Source organism: Ceratotherium simum, chromosome 5 (genome assembly GCF_057802395.1).
Source record: "Ceratotherium simum simum isolate JZ-2026a chromosome 5, ASM5780239v1, whole genome shotgun sequence".
Taxonomy (NCBI): Eukaryota; Metazoa; Chordata; class Mammalia; order Perissodactyla; family Rhinocerotidae; genus Ceratotherium; species Ceratotherium simum.
Genome location: NC_141904.1, coordinates 13,333,657 through 13,355,372, shown reverse-complemented (window position 1 = coordinate 13,355,372; position 21,716 = coordinate 13,333,657). Strand labels below are relative to the sequence as shown.

The 21,716-nt window shown below is 42.3% G+C and overlaps 1 protein-coding gene across 1 annotated transcript in view; it reads left to right on the top strand.

The window, feature by feature from the left end:
- Nucleotides 1-21,716, top strand: part of CLSTN2 (calsyntenin 2) — a 575,299-nt gene that overhangs the window by 203,882 nt on the left and 349,701 nt on the right. Inside the window, exon 2 of the mRNA XM_014788220.2 lies at nucleotides 16,891-17,013. Coding sequence (XP_014643706.2) covers nucleotides 16,891-17,013 — 123 coding nt within the window. The remainder of the gene's footprint in view (nucleotides 1-16,890; nucleotides 17,014-21,716) is intronic.

Sequence of the window (21,716 nt, the reverse complement as noted above, 5' to 3'; positions counted from 1 at the left end):
CAAGATATAAATGCTTCATGAATCCAAGAGATACTTAAAGGGAGCCTGCTATGCACAAACCCTGGGGACAGGTCCTGGAGCCAAGGTCTGACCCCACAGGCACTAAATTCAGCTCAGATGTTCCCAAAGGAAGCTGATCTCCCTGTGACTGGAGCCACATTGACTGTGGAGGCTGGGTGCTTGCCTGGTTTATGTGGCATCTTGGAGAGCTTGATTTGTGAAGATTTCGAAACTGCATGCTGGGGCACGGTGTGGGCCTTGTTCAACTCCAGTAGAGCAGGAGGTGAGGCTTCAACTTCCACTGTTGAGAGAGGGGGTCCTGGCACCTTGTCCTCTGCATGCTCCTCACGGCCCCATTTCCGGTGCTGTCGCTCAGACTGTGTAGGCAGAGGCTGCTTTACAAAGACATGTGGGCGGAGGAGCAGGTGCCGTTCCCAAGGGCACAGGGAATGTGTGGGCTGCCAGGCAGTTAAAAAACCAGATCACCCTACACACCAGCATGGGAATACTCTGCCTTTGACTGTGTCTTTCCTCAGGGCTGGAGCCACCTACCTGTGGCGGGAATTTGGCGAGAGCTCTGGCTTGGAGCTCCAACATCCTGCCCAGCGGCGGTGCAGAGCGGGGCTACCCCCTCCAGGGCTGGGGCAGGCCCTGCTAACTGGTCTCCGCCAGCTCAGACAGCCAGTGCTGTGGAAAGAGCTATGAGGGTTGAGTATACCTATGTGCAGGGGCGAGGTTTAAGAGGAAATCAAGGTGCAGGGGAATCAAAAAGGCCATTCTCAAAATCCTTACCTCGCCCCTCAATTCATTCTTTGAGAGCCTCATCTTTTTGAGGTTAAAAGGCCTTTGGAGTTCTCAGATTCTCTTTGAATGAAAATGAGAGCCTTGAAATGGAGAGTGTCTGAGCATGATCCAAGCTGGAACCTTGGGGACAATGGGGAGGGTGGAACAGAGGCCTGACGGCAGCACGGGAGATGAGAGAGAACATCATGGTGGGAATGGGGCTTCCAGAGGGAGCTGAGCTGAGCCAAGAGAGGGCTTTACAGGAGGGACGTAGTGTCAGAAAGACACTTTTGTGACCTCACCAACAGTCATGATGGGGGATGCTTCATCCACTGACTCAGCCTGTCTTTATTGGTGTCCACCATGGCCCAGGCGCTGTCTAAGCTCTGGAGAAACAGTGAAGGACAAAACAGGTAAGGCCCCTGCTCTCAGGGCTTCCATTCCAGAGGGGTGAGACAGACAATGAAAAGTCAAGACTTATGCAGATAATTTCATGTGAGATCGTTGTGATGAAAAGAATAAAGGTGTGATGGGATGAGTTGTGGGGGCAGGGAGAAGATACTTGAGAAGGGGTCTTCAGGAAGGGCTTCTTTGAGGTCTGAGCTTAGGGCTGAATGATGAGAAGGAGCTAGTCATGTGATGGGGGAAAGCATTCCAGGCAGAGAGAACAGCTGGTGCAAATACCCTAGGGTAGAACTGAGCTTGGTGAATTTGAGGAATAAAAAGGAAACCAGTGTGGCTGGGGCATAGCCATCACTGAGGAGAGGTGGTGGGAGATGGGTCAGGAGTGGGTCTATAGACCATTGGAAGAAGTTTGAACTTTATTCTAAGAGGGTCTAAGCAGAAATGGCCATGGCTTTATGATCAGATTTTCTTTTTGAAATCATCACTCTAGAAGCTCTGTGGAAAAAGGATTGTGGGGGATAAGAGTGAAAACGTGGAGTCAAATCAGAGGTTTCTTGCAGAGTTTCAGGCAAGAGGTGGTATTGGCTGGGGATGGGATGTTGGCAGGTGAGAGGAAGAGAAGTTCCGCATTCTATTACGTTGGTGTAGAAATGGTAGAACCTGCCGATGGATTATGTGTGGGTGTGGAGGGACATTGATTAGGGAAAAGCAGGAATCAAGACGCCTCCCACGTTCTTTGCGTGAGCAGCCATCATGGTGCCATTTTCTGAGGTGGTGCCGTGAGGTGAGGAGCAGGCCTGGCGAGGAAATGAAAAATTGCCTCCTGTTCCCAAGTGGCAGCCAGAGGTGAGGATTTCCTGAACATTTGCATAGGAATGGTAAACTATACCTGGTCAGGAACTCATCTTTAAGAAAAGAGCGGGTAACTCAGATTCAGAAGCTGAACATCCTTGTCCTCCCTTTCTCACAAAGCCAGGGGCTGGGTCTAGGGCAACCTGAGCATGCCCAGGAATTCTGTTTGCTTTGGTGCATTGGAAAATCGTAGAGGGTAATAGCCAAAGGGCACCATGCACACATCAATCCAGTTCATTACACACTCGTTGAGTGCCCATCATCAATGATCCCCACAGTCATGGGATAACCAGGAAGTCAAGGGGTCCTAAAATTCCAGGACAGAGTCATGAAGGTTTGCTGCATTATGGTTACGATCTCTCTCAAAAACCATTTCCAAGTTTCTTAGGCCCAAAATGTAAGAGTAAGAAGCTAATTTATATCTTTATTCATGCTCTCTCTCTCTCTCTTATTTTTCTTTTTTTCCTTAAAACAGATTTATTCCCAACCCTCCTGAGGTCAGTCTTATTTATCTTCTTCATGCCCTACAGTCTCAGCAGATACCTCAGTGGGATATATAATGTTCCTTGCATTCCATAGCTGCCCTACCCCATTGTCCACCACTTCTCCTCGGACAGGGATGGCAAATGAGTTTCATCTTAAGTGCTACCTCTTATGGATTGGTAGAGGCTACCAGAAACATTGTGTTGAGAAAGAGCCTGAGGTCATGCCCAGGCTCAGTGGGATTCATTACCCATGCCTGTCACGGATATGAGAAGAGGACAGATTCTGTCCACTTGTTCCAAGATGTTTCAATTACATTTTACTCTATGTCCACCACCCCCAGAAATTTCCAGGAATATACTTCTCAGTTCAATGTGTGGCATGCATGAGAAAGCATCATGCAGACCTCCAACTACAGAGAGGGTAATGAGGGCAATTCCTGAGGGGCCTTGCAGTGGTTCTTCCCAGCCGATGACTGAGTGTGGAGATACTAAGGCAGACCTCCTCCTGGGAGACATAGGATCAGATTTATAGAGTTCCGCTTAGACTGTATGACAGTATAAGACACTTTCATCCAACCTTCTTTTCCTCTCTTGCACTGGAGTTACACTTGCATCAAGATCTAATCTCTTTCCCAGCCTTTTCTGGCTCTTTCCCTCACACAGCATTTTCCTCTATAAAATTCTTGGATGTTTAATCCCGTCTTGGTATCCGCTTCTTGGAGGACCTCGACCAACACATCCTGCTAACATCAGAAGGGACCAGGACTAAATTAACCCTACTAGATGTCAGCTGGGCAGCAGGGGAGGTCTTGTCTGTGTCCTTTGTGAAGTAGAGTGAGTTTCTGGAAAAATATCCAATGGGAGGAGGCTTTTGAGAAGTGGAGAAGTTCCACTGTTGAGAAGTTCAATCTTCATTAAAGAAAAAAGACATGATAAAATGATGTTGAGAATTTACATATAACTATTTTTGTAATTATCTCCATTTTCACTAGTATGCAGCACACCAAATAATATACTATCAATGATGTGATACCCATCTTAAATTTAATACAAAGAGCTCTGCACAATTAATTCTGTTTATCATTCTGTGTTCATAAGAATCTTTTAGACTCTCCCAACCCTAAATCAATTAATTGCTAGTACATTTGTGTGCTTTGTTACAGATAACATGTATGTCTTGTTCCCCATCCAAATGTCATGTGATAATTTGATTTCATGAGTCAGGAGTTACTGTTTCTCCTGGGACCTTCTCGGTCCCATGGAATTCTTCTCATTACGTGCTGTACTGTTCTGGTTTACCTTGTGCTGATATCCTTTATGGGCTCTGTCCATCCATCCTCTTCGTTTTCTTTTTCCTTGTTCAGTTATCCCCAGAAATAGTGTTGGTGTATGTGGAAATCAAAATTCTCTTGTTCAATCAAAAGTTATTCAGAAGTAAGTATATCCAAACCAGAAATCTTGGTTAAGAGAATTTATATGTGGGGAGGAATTACTGTACATGAATCTTTGCCTAGATTGACACAAGCAGTAAGAGCTTATTCATTTGTTGATCTTTTTTTTGGTGAGCAAAGTTGGCCCTGAGCTAACACTCATTGCCAATCTTCCTCTCCTTGCTTGAGGAAGATTGTCCCTGAGCTAACATCTGTGCCAATCTTCCTCCACTTTCCATGTGGGACGCCACCACAGCATGGCCCGATGAATGGTGCGTAGGTCCTCACCTGGATCCAAACCTGCGAACCCCCGGGCCACCAAAGCAGAGCATGCGAACCCAACCACTGCGCCACCTGGCCGGCCCCTCCTTTGTTGATCTTTTAATACACATTTGTTGAGCACTTACCACATGCCACACCCCACGTTTAGTACTGGTGAGATCAAGGATCTCACACATCTCTTTTGGGAAGGATGTCTTAAGCATTGAGAGACTCTTCTAGCTGCCGAATACCTGTTCTATTTACCTCTAGGAGAAATTGACACGTTTAACAGTGATGTTACTCTTCAAAATGGCCAAGACCATGATTTCTCTTTTGAGACACACTGGTTGCCTCCCAAACACTCTGAAAATTCAGAGTTCAGATTTATTTCAGAAATTCATCATGATGCTTTTAACCTTTGATGCCTCTTGCAGGAATGATTTATGAAGTTTGTTTCCTTTTATGGTGGTTTCTCCAACCAGGTTGCAAGAGATATAAGGACTGTGGTTTCAGACAATTATTCTCTTGACAGCATGTGCTCAAGTTCCTACAGCGAGAGAAGATGCTCCTCTTCCTTTCCAAAAGAATCAGAAGCTCTATTACCTACACGGTATCTCGACAATTGGTATGCAAGCTGCTCAGTCAACCAGTTGCTTTTTTTTCACAACCAGAACCAGAGAAAGGACTGATCTTGTCTCCACGTTGATTGACTTTCCTCTGGCTGAGTTGAATCTAAGAATGGATTGTGTGAGTCTCGCCTTGAAGATGCTAGATATCTTTTCTTTCCCTCCTTCCCCTCTTTGTTCTCTCTCCTCTGTTCCTCCACTCACACCTTCCCTCTTTCTTCCTACATGAAGAGTACGTACGATGTTTTAAGTCCTTTGCCAGGTCATATAGCAAGCTTTTTGCTCTCAGAACACTTTAACACTCTTAAATATCATTAACAACCCCAAAGAGCTTTTGTTTTGTGGATTATATCTATTGCTATTTATTGCATTGGTAATTAAAGCTGATAAAATTTTAAATATATATATTTATTAATTCATTTAATAATAACAATAATAAAGTCATCGCATATTGACAAAAAAGATGTACTTTTTGTTAAACAGAACTATATTATCCAAAATAAAAAACTATTGAAGAAAGTGCCATTGTTTCACATTTTTACAAATGTCTGGCTTAATGGAAAACAGCTGGATTCTCATATCTGCTTCTACATTCAGTCTGTTGTGGTATCATAATATATAGCCTCTGGAAAACTCCTCCAGAGAGAATGAGAGCAAAGAAACCAAATAGTATCTTAGTACTCTTATGAAAATAGTTTTGACCTTGTGAACCTCTGAAGGGGTCTCAGGAACCCCCAAGAGTTCCTGGGTGATACTTGGAGAACTGTTGTGCTGGGGTTGGAGGTACAGACGTGAAAGAGCCAGCATCTTTCCCCGCCGTCTGGTAGAGGAAAGACACAAAGGATATTTACAGGCCACTAGAGTCCTCATTGTGCTAGAGAAAGGCAGGGCGCTATGGGAGGACAAGCAGAGAGATCCAGTTCAGTCTGGGGTGTGTCTTTGGGGTGGAGGGGCAGGGGAGGCTCAGAGAATGCTGCCCGAGTCAGTGGTGCCTGAGCTGAGCAGGAGGGAGTGCAGACATTAGAGTACAAATGGAACCCTCTTGTCTGGTACCCTGACCCTCAGGGCTGCTCATGAGGGTGACCTGGGGTGTTTGGCTTTGGTGGGGATGGAGGGGAGACTTTTTTTGCCTATCCTCTATCTCTGATATTCCATGACTTCCCACGAAGGAGCCAGAGCTAGAGAAATGCAGATAACCGTCCACATAAATAAGAAGTGAAATTGGCCTGCCAGTGCTTTCTTTCTGAAGCATTGAGAAGCAGGTGAGCATTTTGCAGTGAATATACTGTAAACCAGATAATAGCCCTGTGTTGTTCTGAATATCTTGGGATCTAAGGCATGAAATGGCATTTGAAATAAAAATGTATTACACATTTGCTACCTTCTAGAACAAAGTTGATAGCATAAGCCACAAAGGTTTTATTTATTAGTTTGCCAGTAAAGAAACAAAAATATGGTGTTTCTCTCTGAGGTTAAAAGGAATTTGCTCTGTTGCATCAAATCCTCTCACTCATTTTGAATATAACACTTTAAAAGATTCTTTGATGGGTATGATGGTTAGTTTTATGTGTCAATTTGGCTATTGAATGAAGCACTGGTCTAGGTGTTGCTGTGAAGGGATCTTGGAGATGTGGTTAACATCTACAATCAACTGATTTCGAGTTAGGGAGATTACCCCCAATAATGTGGGTGGGCCTCATCCAATCAGTTGAAAGACTTTAAGAGCAAAAACTGAGTTTTCAATGCCAGCCCTCTGGCATAGTGGTTAAATTTGGTGTGCTCCAATTTGGAGGCCTGGGTCCGCAGGTTTGGTTCCCAGGCACAGACCTACACCACTCATTGGCCATGCCGTGGCGGCGACCCACACACAAAATAGAGGAAGATTGGCGACGGATGTTAGCTCAGGGCGAATCTTCCTCAAGCGAAAAAACAGGAAGATTGGCAATGGATGTTAGCTCAGGGTGAATCTTCCTCAGCAAAAAAAGCCAAAAGAACAAAAAAAACTGAGTGTTCCCAGAAAGGAAGAAGTTCTGCGTCAAGACCACAGCGTGAACTTCTGCCTGAGCTTCCAGCCTGCAGGCCTGCCCTACAGATTTCAGACTTGCCAGCCCCACAGTTGTGTGAGCCAATTCCTTTATATATACATGTATATATGTAAACACACATCTATGTATATGTGTATGTGTGTGTATATCTCTATCTCTATCTCTTTCTCTTTCTCTATGTCTAGTCTACTATCCGTCTCCTATTGGTTCTGTTTCTCTGGAGAACCCTGACTGTTCTCCAGTTGGTTTCAGTCTCAGCTGTTTGGTCACCTTGTGCCCCCTCAGAGCACTTGATCCAAGGCTCCACCCACAGGAGATGGAAACAAATGTGTGCTGTTGCATGGACCTCTGGTCAGGGGTAGGAATGACCAAGGGGGGTGGGAATCCCAGTTCTTCCATTAGAGACCGTGACCTTGTATGACATCCTTAAGCTCCCTGAGCCTCTATAATCTCATCCCTGAGGTGCAGTCCGTGCTGCCCTCTCCCGGGGGTGGTTGTGAGGATGTAATGAGATCTCGACTGTAGAGCCAGCCACAGAGTGGACCCTCTGGAGTGGCAGCTCCTGATTAGCTGTGTGGTGGTTGTGGTTAACATGGCAATTACAGAAAGGGTTTTAGACAATTACACTTAGTAGCATACATTCCAAAGTAAGTTAAGAGCTGGTTTTAGGGGTTAAAGATGTTTAAAATGCAATGAAGTATGAGATATTCAAGTAATAACAATCTTGGGGAATTACAGATATAACGATTTAGTGCACACTTCAGTCCAATCGTGTTGTTCAGTAGGTAAGACATTTTGTGTGGAAAGATGAGCTGGCTCTAGCAACTGAATGGGAACATTAAACCATCACAGTCTTTTTTTCCCTCCTTCCTATTCTAAATGATCTTTTCCTGAATGGCTCCCAATCTGCTTCACAGACCTAATCTAATCTTCCCAGCCCCTGGGAGGTAAGCCCAGGGCTCTGTTAGGTCCTCAGCCCACCAATAAGTTTGTTGGGTAACTTGGGCATTGTTGATCTGGGGCACACTGGGTCCCACAGGGGTCCTGATCCCAGCCTGTGGGTGTTGAAGTTCAGAATCCAAGAGACTTTACTGGGGACGTATAAGGTGCTAGTCACCACTGAATCAGCTCTGGCTCAGGGTCTCGTCTTATCTTCCTCCCAACAGCCCTGCGGGATTGGTGTTACCTCCATTTTATAAAGGAGAGCGGAGGACTGGGAAGATTGAAAGACTTGCCTAAGGTACCCTGTTGGTTACATAGTCTCAGGACTATGATATAAAGCCCAGTACCCCTTGCACCCAACCTCAGGGTCTGTCTTAGGGCAAGCTTTGGGCAGTTGGCTTTATCCAGATGGCTTGCACAGAGACAACCAAAAATCTCACTTTTATAAGATTACACAATTCCCAGTGCACAATTCTTCCCAACCTTGCTCCTGGCCCACATGCCAGTACCCAGTGCCATAATGCATGTAGTTCACCCCCAGGGTGAAGAAATTTAGTTAATGATTTAAGAGTACCCACACTCCAAACAATTGAGTATTTATGGATGGAAAATGATAGGTGGAAGGAAAGAAAAAATAGGAATGGTAGATGCAAGGATGGATAAATGGATAGATGGAAAGAAGAGAGGAAGGGAGGGCAAGCAATGTTCCACCGTCACCGAAAGCACCTATAAAGCAGTTAAGGATTAATGACTCAGTCATCTTTTGCTCAAATGCTTTTTCAACTCAATTAAAACAGTGAAATGTAGTCCTCATCTTCTGTGAATCTTTGCGTGTGTGAGTCACACACACGGGATGTGTATTTAAAACTCTCTAATTGGTACCTCTAGCAAGAGATGTACGTTCCCTTTAATTAAGTCGTGGCGAATGTCACCCTATGATTCTGGAGAAACGCCCTCTTTCCGTCTGGGTGATGTAGGAATACCTACTCATTGGAATCAAAGCACTGCTAATTGCTTTAGGCATTGGAGGTGCCAGCGGGGCAAAGGTGTGCTCACCTCATGTATCAGTGCGGTGGGTACTGTGTTAGCAGTGGACATAATGACCAGGATACTGCCTCCCCCTGAGGAGGGCTCACAGTTCTGTGGGAAGGAGGGGGACCGGGAAATAGCTGGTGCCAATGCAGCGGACCTGTAGCATGAGAGCAGGCAGTACAGGGTGACGTGGGGGTGCAGAGGAGGACAACCGGAGGAGGTGGGGCTGGAGCTGCATCTGGAAGGATGTACAGGCAGGAGTCTGGAGAAAGGAGTGTGAGGAGAGGGGTGGATGGCACAATGAGGGCAAAGGCATGGGTGATTGAGGGAGCTGGGCCTTGGGTGGCTTCACCTAGACTTGTGCTGGAGGGCAGGAGAGCTGCTGATGGATCCTGGGCTGGGAAGTGCAGGATCAGATTTGCCTTTGGACAGCCTTACCTGTCACCTAGACAGGGGTCCTATTCCACCCTCACTCTGAGCAGGGAATAAAAATACTTTTAAAAATGCTTATAATTATTGTAGTTAGGAATCGTTTTATTCCAAGCACTGACACCTACTCAAACTAGTACCAATAAAAAAAAAAAAAAATGGTGGTTGGGGGAAGAACTATTGAAAGGCTTCACTTAGATACCCCAGGGCAGGCTGACGAGTCCGTGAAGGGTGAGCAGGGCCTGGACTGGAGAACAGGAGTGGAGGCCAGCCTTTGTACCTCCTGCAGCTGCTCGAGGTGCTTCTCTTCCCTCTGCATGTTGACTCCCATATCCTCCGCTCCTGGTAGATTGGCTTTCTCTGATTTCAATGACTTCTCAGCTCCCCCTAAACTTCGAGTGATCATTGCATGAACACCAGCCCTAACTCCATATGAATTTTCATCTCAAGTGCCCATTGCCAAATAAATGATGGTTTCTGGGCCTCTTGAATGAAAGTTTCAAGGTCTGATCAATGGACCAGCCTACACCCCACATCAATTTCCCCATGGTTAGGTGTCCACCCTGGTCTAGGCAGCTCTACCCGGGGCTCAGGTCAGAAGCAGAAGCTGGGCATGACAGGCAAAAGGCCAGTCTGACCACTGGAGTGATCTATTTACCAGGGTATAGTTAACCTCACTAGAGCATTTTACTATCAGTATGTTTTTCACTCACAGTTCACTTTTACCAGAGAAGTAGTGGGGTTCTGAGGATTGAGGAGCTAGTAATGGCCGGAGGGTCAACTTCAGGATGAAAGTAGAAAGACTCAAAGGGTAAATCATCAGCCACTTGGCCCTGCTGCACGGATCAAGCATTAATGCACTTTTTCAGAGGTGGAAGCAAAGAGAAGAGAGACGAGGAGTTCTCCTGAGGTTGCGTGTGTGCTCTAGTTAAAGGCGCACTGGGTGGCAAGACCCAATTTCTCTGTAAATGGAGCAGAAATATCACACTGATGTTTCTTCTGCACGAGTGAAAAGACACAGGCATTTTCCAGACACTGAAACGTCATGGCAAGAGACAAGACAGAGGCAAGAAGCAGTCCTAAGGGGCGTGATATGACAGAGCTCGGCCTCGAGAAGAGTTGTGTAGCAAACGGGGACATTATCTTGTCAGTTCTTCTGAAGTTACATCCAAATGGAGCAAAGCGTGAGCTGACTGGTCACAGTCTTTTGGAACAAAAAGGCCAAACATTTGTCAGAGGAGGGGACAGATTAATAAGAAATCACAGCCAAGCCACAAGCATCAATACCTATTGCTTCTTTCTGGGAAGGAGATGGATGGTTCTCTAGCGTCCCATGGAGCCAGGGTTTGGAAGTGACTCCTGGATGATTCAGTACGTGCCAATAAACCCTGGGTGATGTAGATGCTATCCATCAGTCCAGCCTTTGGCTGGCCTTGCCCCTCAAACTTTGTTCTCCAGCCAAACCTGACTATTCACATTTCCCCTGTGGTGTACCAGGTGCTTCTACCATCGAGCCATTGACTGTTCACGTTCCTCTGCCTGGGACCCTCCTCCACATCCTTTATCCCCGCTTAATTCTTACTGCTCATGACCTAGAATCTACTCTCTCCAGGAAGTAATTCTGGCTTAGCATGGCTGGGTTAGTGCTTCTCTTTTTTACCGTAGCACTCTGCATTCCTCTTCTCACCTACCTCTTACTGTACAGGTTATCATGGATCCCTCTCTAGTCTGAGAGTCCCTCAAGGGTAAGGACTTTGTTTTTGCCCCATATGCACTGAGGTATAACTCACATGTAATAAAATTCACGCTTTTAAAATGTGCAGTTTGATAAGTTTTGACAAAGGCACACAAAAGTGTAACCACCACCACAATTGAGACACAGAACAATTCCATCATCACAGAAAGCTCTCTTGTGCCCCTTTGCAAGCAAACCCCACCCCACCCCCAGACCCTCGCAACCACTGATTTGTTATCTGTCCTTTTGCTTTGACATTTTCTAGAATGTCATATGAATGGCATCAAAAGGCATGTAGTCTTCTGTGTCTGACTTCTTTACTTCATTTCACCAGTGAAATGCTTTGGAGATTCATCTATTTTGTTGTATGGATCAGTAGTTGATTTCTTTTTATTGTTGAGTAGGTGTCCGTTATATGGATATACTGCAATTTGTTTATCCATTCACTAGCTGATGGCACTATTCTGGATAAAGATTCTGTGAACATTTACATACAAATCTTTTTGTGTAATTTATGTTTTCATTTCTCTTGGGTATGTCCTAGGCATGGAATTGCTGAGTCATTTTATAAGAAATTGCTCTACTATTTTCCAAAGCGACTACATTATTTTACATTCTTACGAGCAATGTAAGAGAGTTTTAGTTGCTTCACATCATCAGAACTTGGTATTGTCAGGCTTGTTTTAAGCATTCTAGTCGTGGTGTGGTGATATTCCATTGTGGCTTTAATTTACATATCCCTGATTACTATTAGTATTGAACATCTTTTCATGTTCTTATTTGCTGTTCATATATTTATTTTGTTGACAGATCTGTTCAAATTTTTGCCCTCTTTTTGCAGATTATTTATCTTATTATTGAGTTACAAGAGTTCTTTATATATTTTGGATACAAGTCCTTTATGAGATATGTTTTGCAAATATTTTCTCCTAGTCTGTGGCTTTTTAAAAAAATATTTTCTTAAGAGTGTTTTTCAAAGAATAGAAGTTTATAACTTTTATAAAGTTTGATTATCAATTTTATCTTTTACAGTTCGTGATCTTTTTGTCACTTCTAATAAATCTTTGCCTAACCAAAGGACATTAAGCTTTTATTTTATGCTTTTTTTAAAAGGTTTTATAATTTTAACTCTTACATTTATGTCCATGATCCATTTAGAGATAATTTTTGTACACGGTATGGAGTAGGATTGAATTTTTTTTCTTGCATACGGATATCCAGTTTTTCCAGCAGCATTTAATGAAAAGACCGTCCTTCCCCTCCATTGAATTATCTTGGAAACTGCATCAGAAATTAACAGACCTTAAGTATATGTGTCTATTTCTACACTCTTTATTCTTTCTATTGATCTATATGTCTATCTTTATGTCAATACCACACTATCTTGATTAGGGTAGCTTTACAATAAGTCTTAAAATCAAGTAGTATAAGTCCTCCAACTTAGCTCTTCTTTTTCAAAATTGTTTTGGCTGTATCAGGTCCTTTTCATTTTCATATGAATTTTAAAATTAGTTTATCCATTAAAAAAATCTTACTATTATTTTGATTTGGGTTGCATTGACTCTATAGATCAATTAAGGGAAAATTTACATCTTAACTATATTGAGCCCACCAAGTCATGAACACTGTCTGTCTCTCCATTAAGACCTCTCCAGGCCTTCTTTAAATCTCTCGGCAATGTCTTAGAGTTTTCAGCGTACAAATCTTGCATGTATTTTGTGAAAGTTATTTCTAAGTGTTTCATTTTTTTTTTTTTTTTTTTTTTTTTTGGTGAGGAAGATCAGCCCTGAGCTAACATCCATGCCAATCCTCCTCTTTTTGCTGAGGAAGACCGGCCCTGAGCTAACATCTTTTGCCAATCCTCCTCCTTGTTTTCTCTTTTTCTCCCCAAAGTCCCAGTGGAGAGTTGTATGTCATAGTTGCACATCCTTCTAGTTGCTGTATGTGGGACGCCGCCTCAGCATGGCCGGAGAAGCGGTGCGTTGGTGCGTGCCCAGGATCCTAACCCGGGCCGCCAGTAGCGGAGCACGCACACTTAACCGCTAAGGCACGGGGCCGGCCCCAAAGTGTTTCATGGTTTTTGATGATATCATATTAATATTTTTTAATTTAAATTTCCGGTTGTTTATTGCTAGTACATAAAAATATAATTGACTTTTATATATTGACTTTCTATACTGTGACCTTCCTAAACTCACTTATTAGTTTTAGTAGCATTTTAGTAGATTCCATAGAGTTTGCTTCATTGATGATCATGGTCTCTGTGAATAAAGACAATTTTACTTTTTATTTTCCAATCTGATTTTTTCTTGCCTTGTTGCATGGGTTATAACCTCCAGTACAATGTGAATAGTATAGTACAGGTAGGAGTGGGCATCCTTGTATTCTTCCTGCTCTTGGGGGGAAAGCACTCACTCTTTAAACATTAAGCATGATGTTAGCTATAGGTTTTTATAAAAGTTCTTTATCAGATTGAGGAATGAGTAATAGATGGAATGATTAAAAAGCTATAATATGGTTCGGATTGGGAAAGAAGTCCTGTGTTTCGTAACTTAATAGAAATAAAAAGACAATCATTAAGTTCAGAAAACAAAATATGCAGAGGAGTCTGGGTTCAAATATGATGCAACTTAAAATGGAATGTGACTTGGCCATTTGACAGAGTGAAAAAATCAAGAGTCAAGTTGATCTGGATACAAGGCTTGTTGTCCTTGAAATGACTGTTGGACCACTAAGAAAGAACAGTAACTCTTGCACAATACTTGGCTCAGCCATGAATGATATCCTCGTACTCAAAAAGATGTAAATTTAAGTTATTGGTTTAACCCTGAGGATTTGATCTATAGACAAAGCAAAGAAGATTTAATTTTTGTTTCACATCAAAATGCAAATGTTTATCAACCTTGACAAAGCAAAAGTCGAGATAGATCTGAAGGAAGGTAGAAAGTGGGAGAGAAATGAGGGAATTTTAGGGATGTTAACATTCTTATTTTCCAAAAAGGGAACATTTAAACCCTCTGAGCCTGTTTCTCACCTGCAAAATGAGATATGAAGTCTTATCTAATGGAATTATTGTGAGGATTAATGAATGTATGTAAAATGCTAATATGTGATAGGTACTCAACTAATTGTAGCAATGATAGAGGGGAGGAAAGGGAGGCAGACCTGTGGATAGAAAGAAATAAACCCATTCCTGCTAATGAGGGAAAACCTCACCTTTCAGGTCTATATATCACCTCTGACACTGCCCAGAGAGCAGGGTGGTGAGTGTGAGCAGTGAAAGGTCAGGGACTGTGTGTCCAGCCCAGGACATCTGCATGACATGACAGCCCTGTGAGTGATGTCATCTTCCCCATCTTACAGTTGAGGGAGTTAAAACTCTGAGTGGCCGACTGACTCTCATAGGACCGGCCCTGAAGTGGCTAAGCCAGGCCTGAAACCCAGCAACTGTGACTTAGATTCCCTTGTCTGCCACCGAGCCAAGTGGCCCAATGAATCTGAAACACAGGGTGAGCTCCTGGTGTATCCTCTGGACACATTTCTAATGAATAGACCCCTAGGTTTAATTAAAGAGAATAAAAAGATTAATTGTTTCTCCCAACAGCTGCAAATTATTTATACTGCATTTGTGTTGATGGCTAATGAAAGAACAAAGGAGTGTGGGGACAGCCCAGGGTGCCTGTAATTCTTCCAGGGTCCATAATGAAGCACCGGTTTGAATGCCAACACATGAGCATGGATGAGCCTGCTGCGCCATTCAGAGCTGCAGTTGGCAGAGCTGCTCTCTGCCCTGGGCGTGATTCAATTAGCAGAGGTGGGTCTCAGGGGCCAAGACCTGAGAATAGCAAGGCTATGTCCTTGCCCCACTAAACTGCCTCTCGGTTAGTTCGTGATTGCTGTAGAATGGGTGAGAAGGAGCAAAATGGTGGCCCAGGTTGAAGCTACCACCAGTCCTGGAGCAACTCTTAACTGATCTTTTGAAACATGATGAGGTGGGAAGAAGACAGGAGCTACTGCAACAGAACTGTTCTCAGTTTCATAAGCTCTTGCTTTGCCATGGCTATTGAAAAATATGTAATATAATATGTTTATATATATTATAATGTGTATTACATATTTATAATGATATGAACGTATATGTGCCTGTGTGTGCGCTTTTGGGACACCACAAAGTACGAGAGAGTTTTTGGTTTTCCCAATTATTAGTTATTAACCCTGCGGCCATCTTGGGAAAGTCACCCCTGTGAAAGTAGTTTCTGTGTCATTTTCGTAAGGATCACCCTACCTCTCAGGTTGCTGTGGGCAGCATTATGTATGTGGCAACACCTTTTAAACTGTGAAACGGGGTGAGGATTGGCATCAGGACAACTTTGATGATGCCAGGGCTTGCTCTAACCTGTGATTTTGTTTCTAAAGCACCCACTCTGCACCCAGACTTCCTAGAGTGTACGTAGGGGAACAAAAGGCAAACCAAGGAGATCAGATTAATATTTTAGAAAGATTATTCTTGCTGCCAGGGTGGACAATGGATTGAAGTTGGACCAGTCAGGAGGCCACTGCAGCCATCCAGATAGGAGATGGCTGGGCCAGAACCAAGTCAAGGAGATGGAATTGGCAGAAATGGGATACTCACCAGATAAGATTCTCACATAGGAATATTGCATCAATCCTAGCACAGTCTTATTTAAATTCTCCACCCTTCATTAGTACCTGTTGACTATAAGTATCTTGTAACTGTTTGCTAGGACTGCCTTAACGAAGTACCAGAAACCGGGTGGCGTAGAACAACAGAGATTTATCGTCTCACAGTTATAGAGGCCAGAAGTCCAAAATGAAGTTGTTGGCCGGCCCATGCTTGCTCTGAAGGTACAAGGGAAAGATCTCCTCCAGGCCTTTTTCCTAACTTCCAGTAGTTCCTTGGCTTCTGACAGCACAACTCCAGTCTTCAGATGGTGTTCTCCCTCTGTGCACATGTCTCTGTGTCCAAATTTCCCCTTTTGAAAAGGCCACCCATCATTTTGGATTAGCGCCTACCCTAATGACCTTGTTTTAACTTGACTACCTCTATAAAGACCCTATCTCCAAATAGCGTCACATTCCAAGGCACTAAAGGTTAGGACTCCAACCTATGTTTTATTCAGGACATGATTCAACCAGTAACATATATTTGATATGTATTTTAAGTGTATTAATTTTTCATTAGATAATATATCATTCAGCTGGTCAAATTATTGAAGAGCAACTTAAATTGCTAGATCATTTAGACCATTGAGATAGACAGTCTTTAAATGATCAGAAAATATTCAAGTATCTGTTGTATCTTTACAAATATGTTCGTACTTATATATGTATGCATATAAAATGCAGTAACAGCTCTAATGATGGATCAGTTTAGGTTGAGGTCAGAAATCCCAGCACACAGCCACAATCTGCTAGTTTGTTGATTGATAATAGACTTTAATTCTGAAACATCTATTAATAGATAGTAGCATTTGAGAATTAAAGCTTTTAATCAATTTTTAACAGTTTCTGTCTACACTGGGCATCCAGAACTAGAAATAATGGGATTTTGGTAAGGGGAAAGATCCATGGTTTTAGAGCCAAAAATTGTGTGTGAATCTCAGTGCTGCCCTTTATTTCTGTGTGCCTCATGTGAATTGTTGAACCTCTCTCTGAACCTCACTTCTCTGAGCTTCCTTGGGTGGAAAATGAGACTAATATGCTCTATATCCATCATGTGGTTGTTAGATGAGAGCCTATGATTGGGCAGATGTACATTATTAATAAGATTATTATGGATGAATTATTCAAGTGATGATCTTAGAAGTCAATCTTTTTGTTTTATTTTTTTCCATTGTTTTCTAGTCAACAAGCACAAGCCATGGATCGAGACTTCGTATCATGGAGTTATAACTGAGAACAATGACACAGTCATTTTGGACCCACCACTGGTAGCCCTGGATAAAGATGCACCCGTTCCTTTTGCAGGTGAGATGATGGCTTAGCATGGTTGGGCTTGGCTCACTTTGGAGACTGTTGGGAAACCTCCACGAAGCCCAGGCTCTGGCTCGATAGCTGTTGTCACCATCCTGTGCAGCTCGTAGATCAGCCTGTGATTTCAGAGCTGTATGCCTCTGCTGATTTCTGGTGTGGATTTTGTATCTCCTTATCGTTTTTCTCCTTGGTATTGCCTCCAATGCAAGACTCTTATTTCTTCTTCTGAGAGATGGTCTGTTGCTGACATGGCCCCTGGTGTTGGAAAAGTTGGGCTAGTAAGGTCCATAGGGGAATTTTCCCTCTAGAAAGATGACCTATAGATATGATGAAGTGTGTGACCCACTGTCCCCACTACCCACATATCATGGACGGATGAAGACTTGTAGCTTGGTAGATTGGCAAGAGGAAAGGGGGAAAAAAAGGATCAAGAAATATTTGCTAAGGGTAGGACAGGGCCGTGCCCTTGAGCTTCAAAGTGGTTGTGGCTTTTGGAGGAAGAATCCGAAGGCAGGTGTGGTACCATTTTTCCCCCTGCAGCTTGTGGCTGGAGAGCCTTCTCATTATCTCAAGACTACCACTACTTCCTCTTCCAACCTCCTGCAAGACCAAGTCCCAGGAGGAGTGTGTGAAGAATATGCCTATGTCTCATGTTTCCATAGATTTTCACACAGAGAAGGGGATGGGTGATGGCAGGAGGAGGAGGGATTGGACAAAGAATTTCTGAAGATGCAGGCATCATGAGTAATATTGTTAGCATTTTATAACTGTCAGGAGAAAGACAGGAAATTTAATGAACGTTTTCAAGATTTCTAGAAGATTGCTTTATGATAGATGGGTGCCAGGCTGAGGTTTTCACCATGATGAAGTCTATTTTTCCTGACAGTTTGTCTGCTACATTATGAGCTACTTGGGCAGAAAAAATTGGCTCTTTCACAATTCTAAGAGATAAGCTCTGTGAAGGCCCTTTTTTCATTACAGAATATTATAAAGTAAGGAGCAAGGGGGTGGGTTAAATGGGGAAGTGCAGTGTTATGTGAAGATAAACCCATAAGCATTCTTGCAGAGCGTGGGGGAGATTCTCTTGACTCTCAGAAGAAGGCTTTATCTTTATTTTATGTAGAATGATAACCAGCAAAGACACCTGCCTGTGACTTCCATGATGTTTAGAGTTGGGACATTTCCATATATCTTCCAGCCATCCTCAGAGGTCCCAGCTCAACCAAATTGCACTTGGAAGTGTAAACTCCATGCTGTCCTTTCCGCAAAAGATCAGATGTCTTCCCCAAAGCTTATTTGCCAGCTTGAGAATGTTCCAACTCATCCCCTTCTTGGACATAAGGTATTGGGCTTAATCAACAATTCTTCACAACCCCCTGGAAATGAGATTTTAAAACAAACACTAGCAAAAGTGTTTGGGTCATGGAAATGTTTGGTTTGGCATGCACTGTGTGCTTAAAAAAATAGAGGCAACATTTAGAAATTGGGAGATTTAGCATAAAAACGCAGGATTCTGATTTACCTTGAATCAGATGGGAAATACAGAGCTGAGTCGCGGCTCCCCTCCTTAGACTGAGTGTGTGCTCCTGGCTTCCCTCTGCCTCTTCTCTCACAGCCTGTGTGCAGAGGCCCTTCCACCAAGCAGCTCCTCTCATTCACCTCTCCGTTCGTGTGTGCAGCTCCTCTTTAAAACATAACAGAGAAAACCAATGACATATTACATGAGAAGTAAACGGACGCCAGTAAGTCACTTCAGTGTAGTCAGGCTAACATTTTAAAAGCTGAGGGATGTGTCTGATTATTCATTATGTCTGCCCTCAGTGTAGCCCTCTTCTCATCCAGCAGTGAACTAGGAAACTGAAGTTGTGAATAAGCTATTCTACAGTAAAGTTATAAGCTCTGTAATGTACAGACCAAAAGGAGGGGAAAAATATTTAAAGCAAATCTGATATTTGAAAGTTTAGATTTATAAAAGGTTACTTACCTTTCTTGGTTGTAGGGCCGAAGGACCATTAATAATTGCACCTGATGATTCACCAAAGGATTTCCTTAAATTGCAAATCCATCAGATGCCTTTCAACTTGAATTTGTATTCTGACCATTGGATGTGCCCACAGGTTTTCAGGCACATCTTGAAACTAGGGATTGCTTCTAAGCCAAGCCCTGAGCAGTTATTTCCATCTGAAGACAATGTCTATATTTCTCCTGATATTTGCAGCTGCATTAAAAAAAAAAAATCTAGCTTAATGCATCAAAATATAATCTTCCAAACTCTTAAGAGTAAAAAATAAAGGTGCTTTTTAGAATGGTCAAAGCTATTTTTTTCCGTGTTATTTATGATGAACTCTAAGACAGGACATGGGCACTAGCCATCCGTCCAGACTGCAGGCATTTATTTTAAAACATTTATCTTAAAAAAAAAATACTGAAGATTTATTTCGGATCCCTATCATTCTCATAAAATTGAAAAATTCATATCTGCCAGCTCCATCACTTCTTGAAGTCAACTGCAGCTTTTAGGCCCCCTTATCAACGGCTCTTGTATTGGGTGTCAGTTTCCCACTCATTTCCCAGTGGTCTTTATTTCTAATTTAGCCTGTGAGCTGAGCTGTAAGCTTATTGGGAGATGGTTCCGGCCATATCATTTTTGCTCTGTCTTATTTCTCCTGTGATTTCCTCCTTTTAAAAAAAATTTTTTAAGAAAAATTTCCTATATAAAACATCATCATTTAAATAAAAATCCTGATTGCGTTTTGCATATAAATGCAAAATTCAGGGATATAAAATAGGTTTTGTTGTATATCTCCTAATTTTGACAATAAGTGTTTAATGTAGAAAATGTGAAAAATATAGCAAAGCATAACAGAAGTAAGAAAAATGTTTTCTTACCCCCAGACAGAGCCTCTGTTAACATTTTAGTGTATTTTCTTCCAGTCATTTTTCTACTCTTTTTTTTCAAAAATTATGATCACCTCTCATATTCAGTACTGTAACTTATTTTTCCCACTAAACTAATGAAAAGACACCATTTTATTAAAGATTCTTCTGCAACTGATTAAATGACTGCATGATTTCCTATTCAATGAGTATTCTATAGTTTATCATACTTTTATTTTTTTCCCAGCTTTATTGAGATATAGTTGACGTGTAACATTATGTAACTTTAAGGTGTACATGTTGATTTGATACACTTATATATTGCAAAATGATTAACACCGTAGTGTTAGGTAACACCTGCATCATGTCACCTAATTACCACCTCTTTTTCATGGTGAGAACACTTAAGATCTACTTTCTCAGCAATTTTCAAGTACATATGTAATACAGTATAGTCATCATGCTGTACATTAGATCCCCAAAACTTACTCATCCTATAAATGGAAGTTAGTACCCTTTGACTGACAGCTCATTTCCTCACCCCCAGTCCCTAGTAACCACCATTCTACTCTCTGTTTCTATGAGTTCAGCTCTTTTACATTCCGTGTATAAGTGAGATCATACAGTCTTTGTCATTATCTGTCTGATTTATTTTGCATAGCATAATGCCCTCATGGTCCATCCATGTTGTCACAAATGGTGGGATTTCCTTCTTTCTCATGGCTGAATAATATTCCATTATATATAAACCACATCTTTTTTATCCATTCTTCCATTGACAGACACTTAGGTTGTTTCCTTATCTTGGCTATTATGAATAATGCTGCAATGAACATGGGAGTGCAGATCTCTCTTGAAGATCCTGATTTCATTTCCTTGGGATATATACCCCAAAAGTGAAATTGCTGGTTATATGGTAGTTCTATTTTTAATTTTGGAGAGAACCTCCATACTATTTTCCGTAGTGGCTGTTCCGATTTGCATTCCCATCAACAGTACACAAGAACCCCCTTTTCTCCATATCCTCGCTAACACTTGTTATGTCTTGTCTTCTTGATGATAGCCATTCTAACAGCTGTGAGATGATGGGCAATTTGTCTATTTCAATTCTTTTTTATTATAATCTGTGTCTACATTTCTGATTCTATCATTTGGATGGATTTCCAGAATTGGTCAACATTGGTCAAACATTTTAAATTTCCTGAAACATGGTAATTGCTTTCCAGAAAAGTTGTATGAGTTTGTAGTCACATTCACACGAGTCTCTCATTCCCTGGCCCTGTGTGGCTCATTCCGATGGTGTGATGTAGTTCAATATGGTGGAATCACTGATTGCAGTAGTCTCACTATCTTCATCTGTAAAATAATATAAGCTTTCCACGGTCGTTGTATTGATTAAATTTAGAGAATGTCTATGATGCATGTTGCAATGATTCACGATATAGTAGAAGTTTAATAAATTTGAGTTTCCTTTTCCAGATTCTTCTCTCTGTCATTTCATAGAGGAGATAACTAACTCACAGAGAGGCCAAGCAACTTGTCCAGCATCCCAGAACAGGCCAGGGCTTCTCACCACTTGCTCTGAGCTCCTTTTTCCTATGATTTTGTCTTTTGATCCCTGCTGCACATGATTAGCAGAGGTGCCGACTCTCAGTCAGTGAAACCTCCCTCAGACCTCAGTCAAGTCCATTAGACCTGACTCAACGCTCAACCCAGTGTCTGAGCCCAGTGGACGTGACCTCTTTAGAGAGTCAGATGCAGAAAAATCCTTGAGTAATAATGAAAATCCTGTCCACTGCATGGCAAAATATGATAATGAA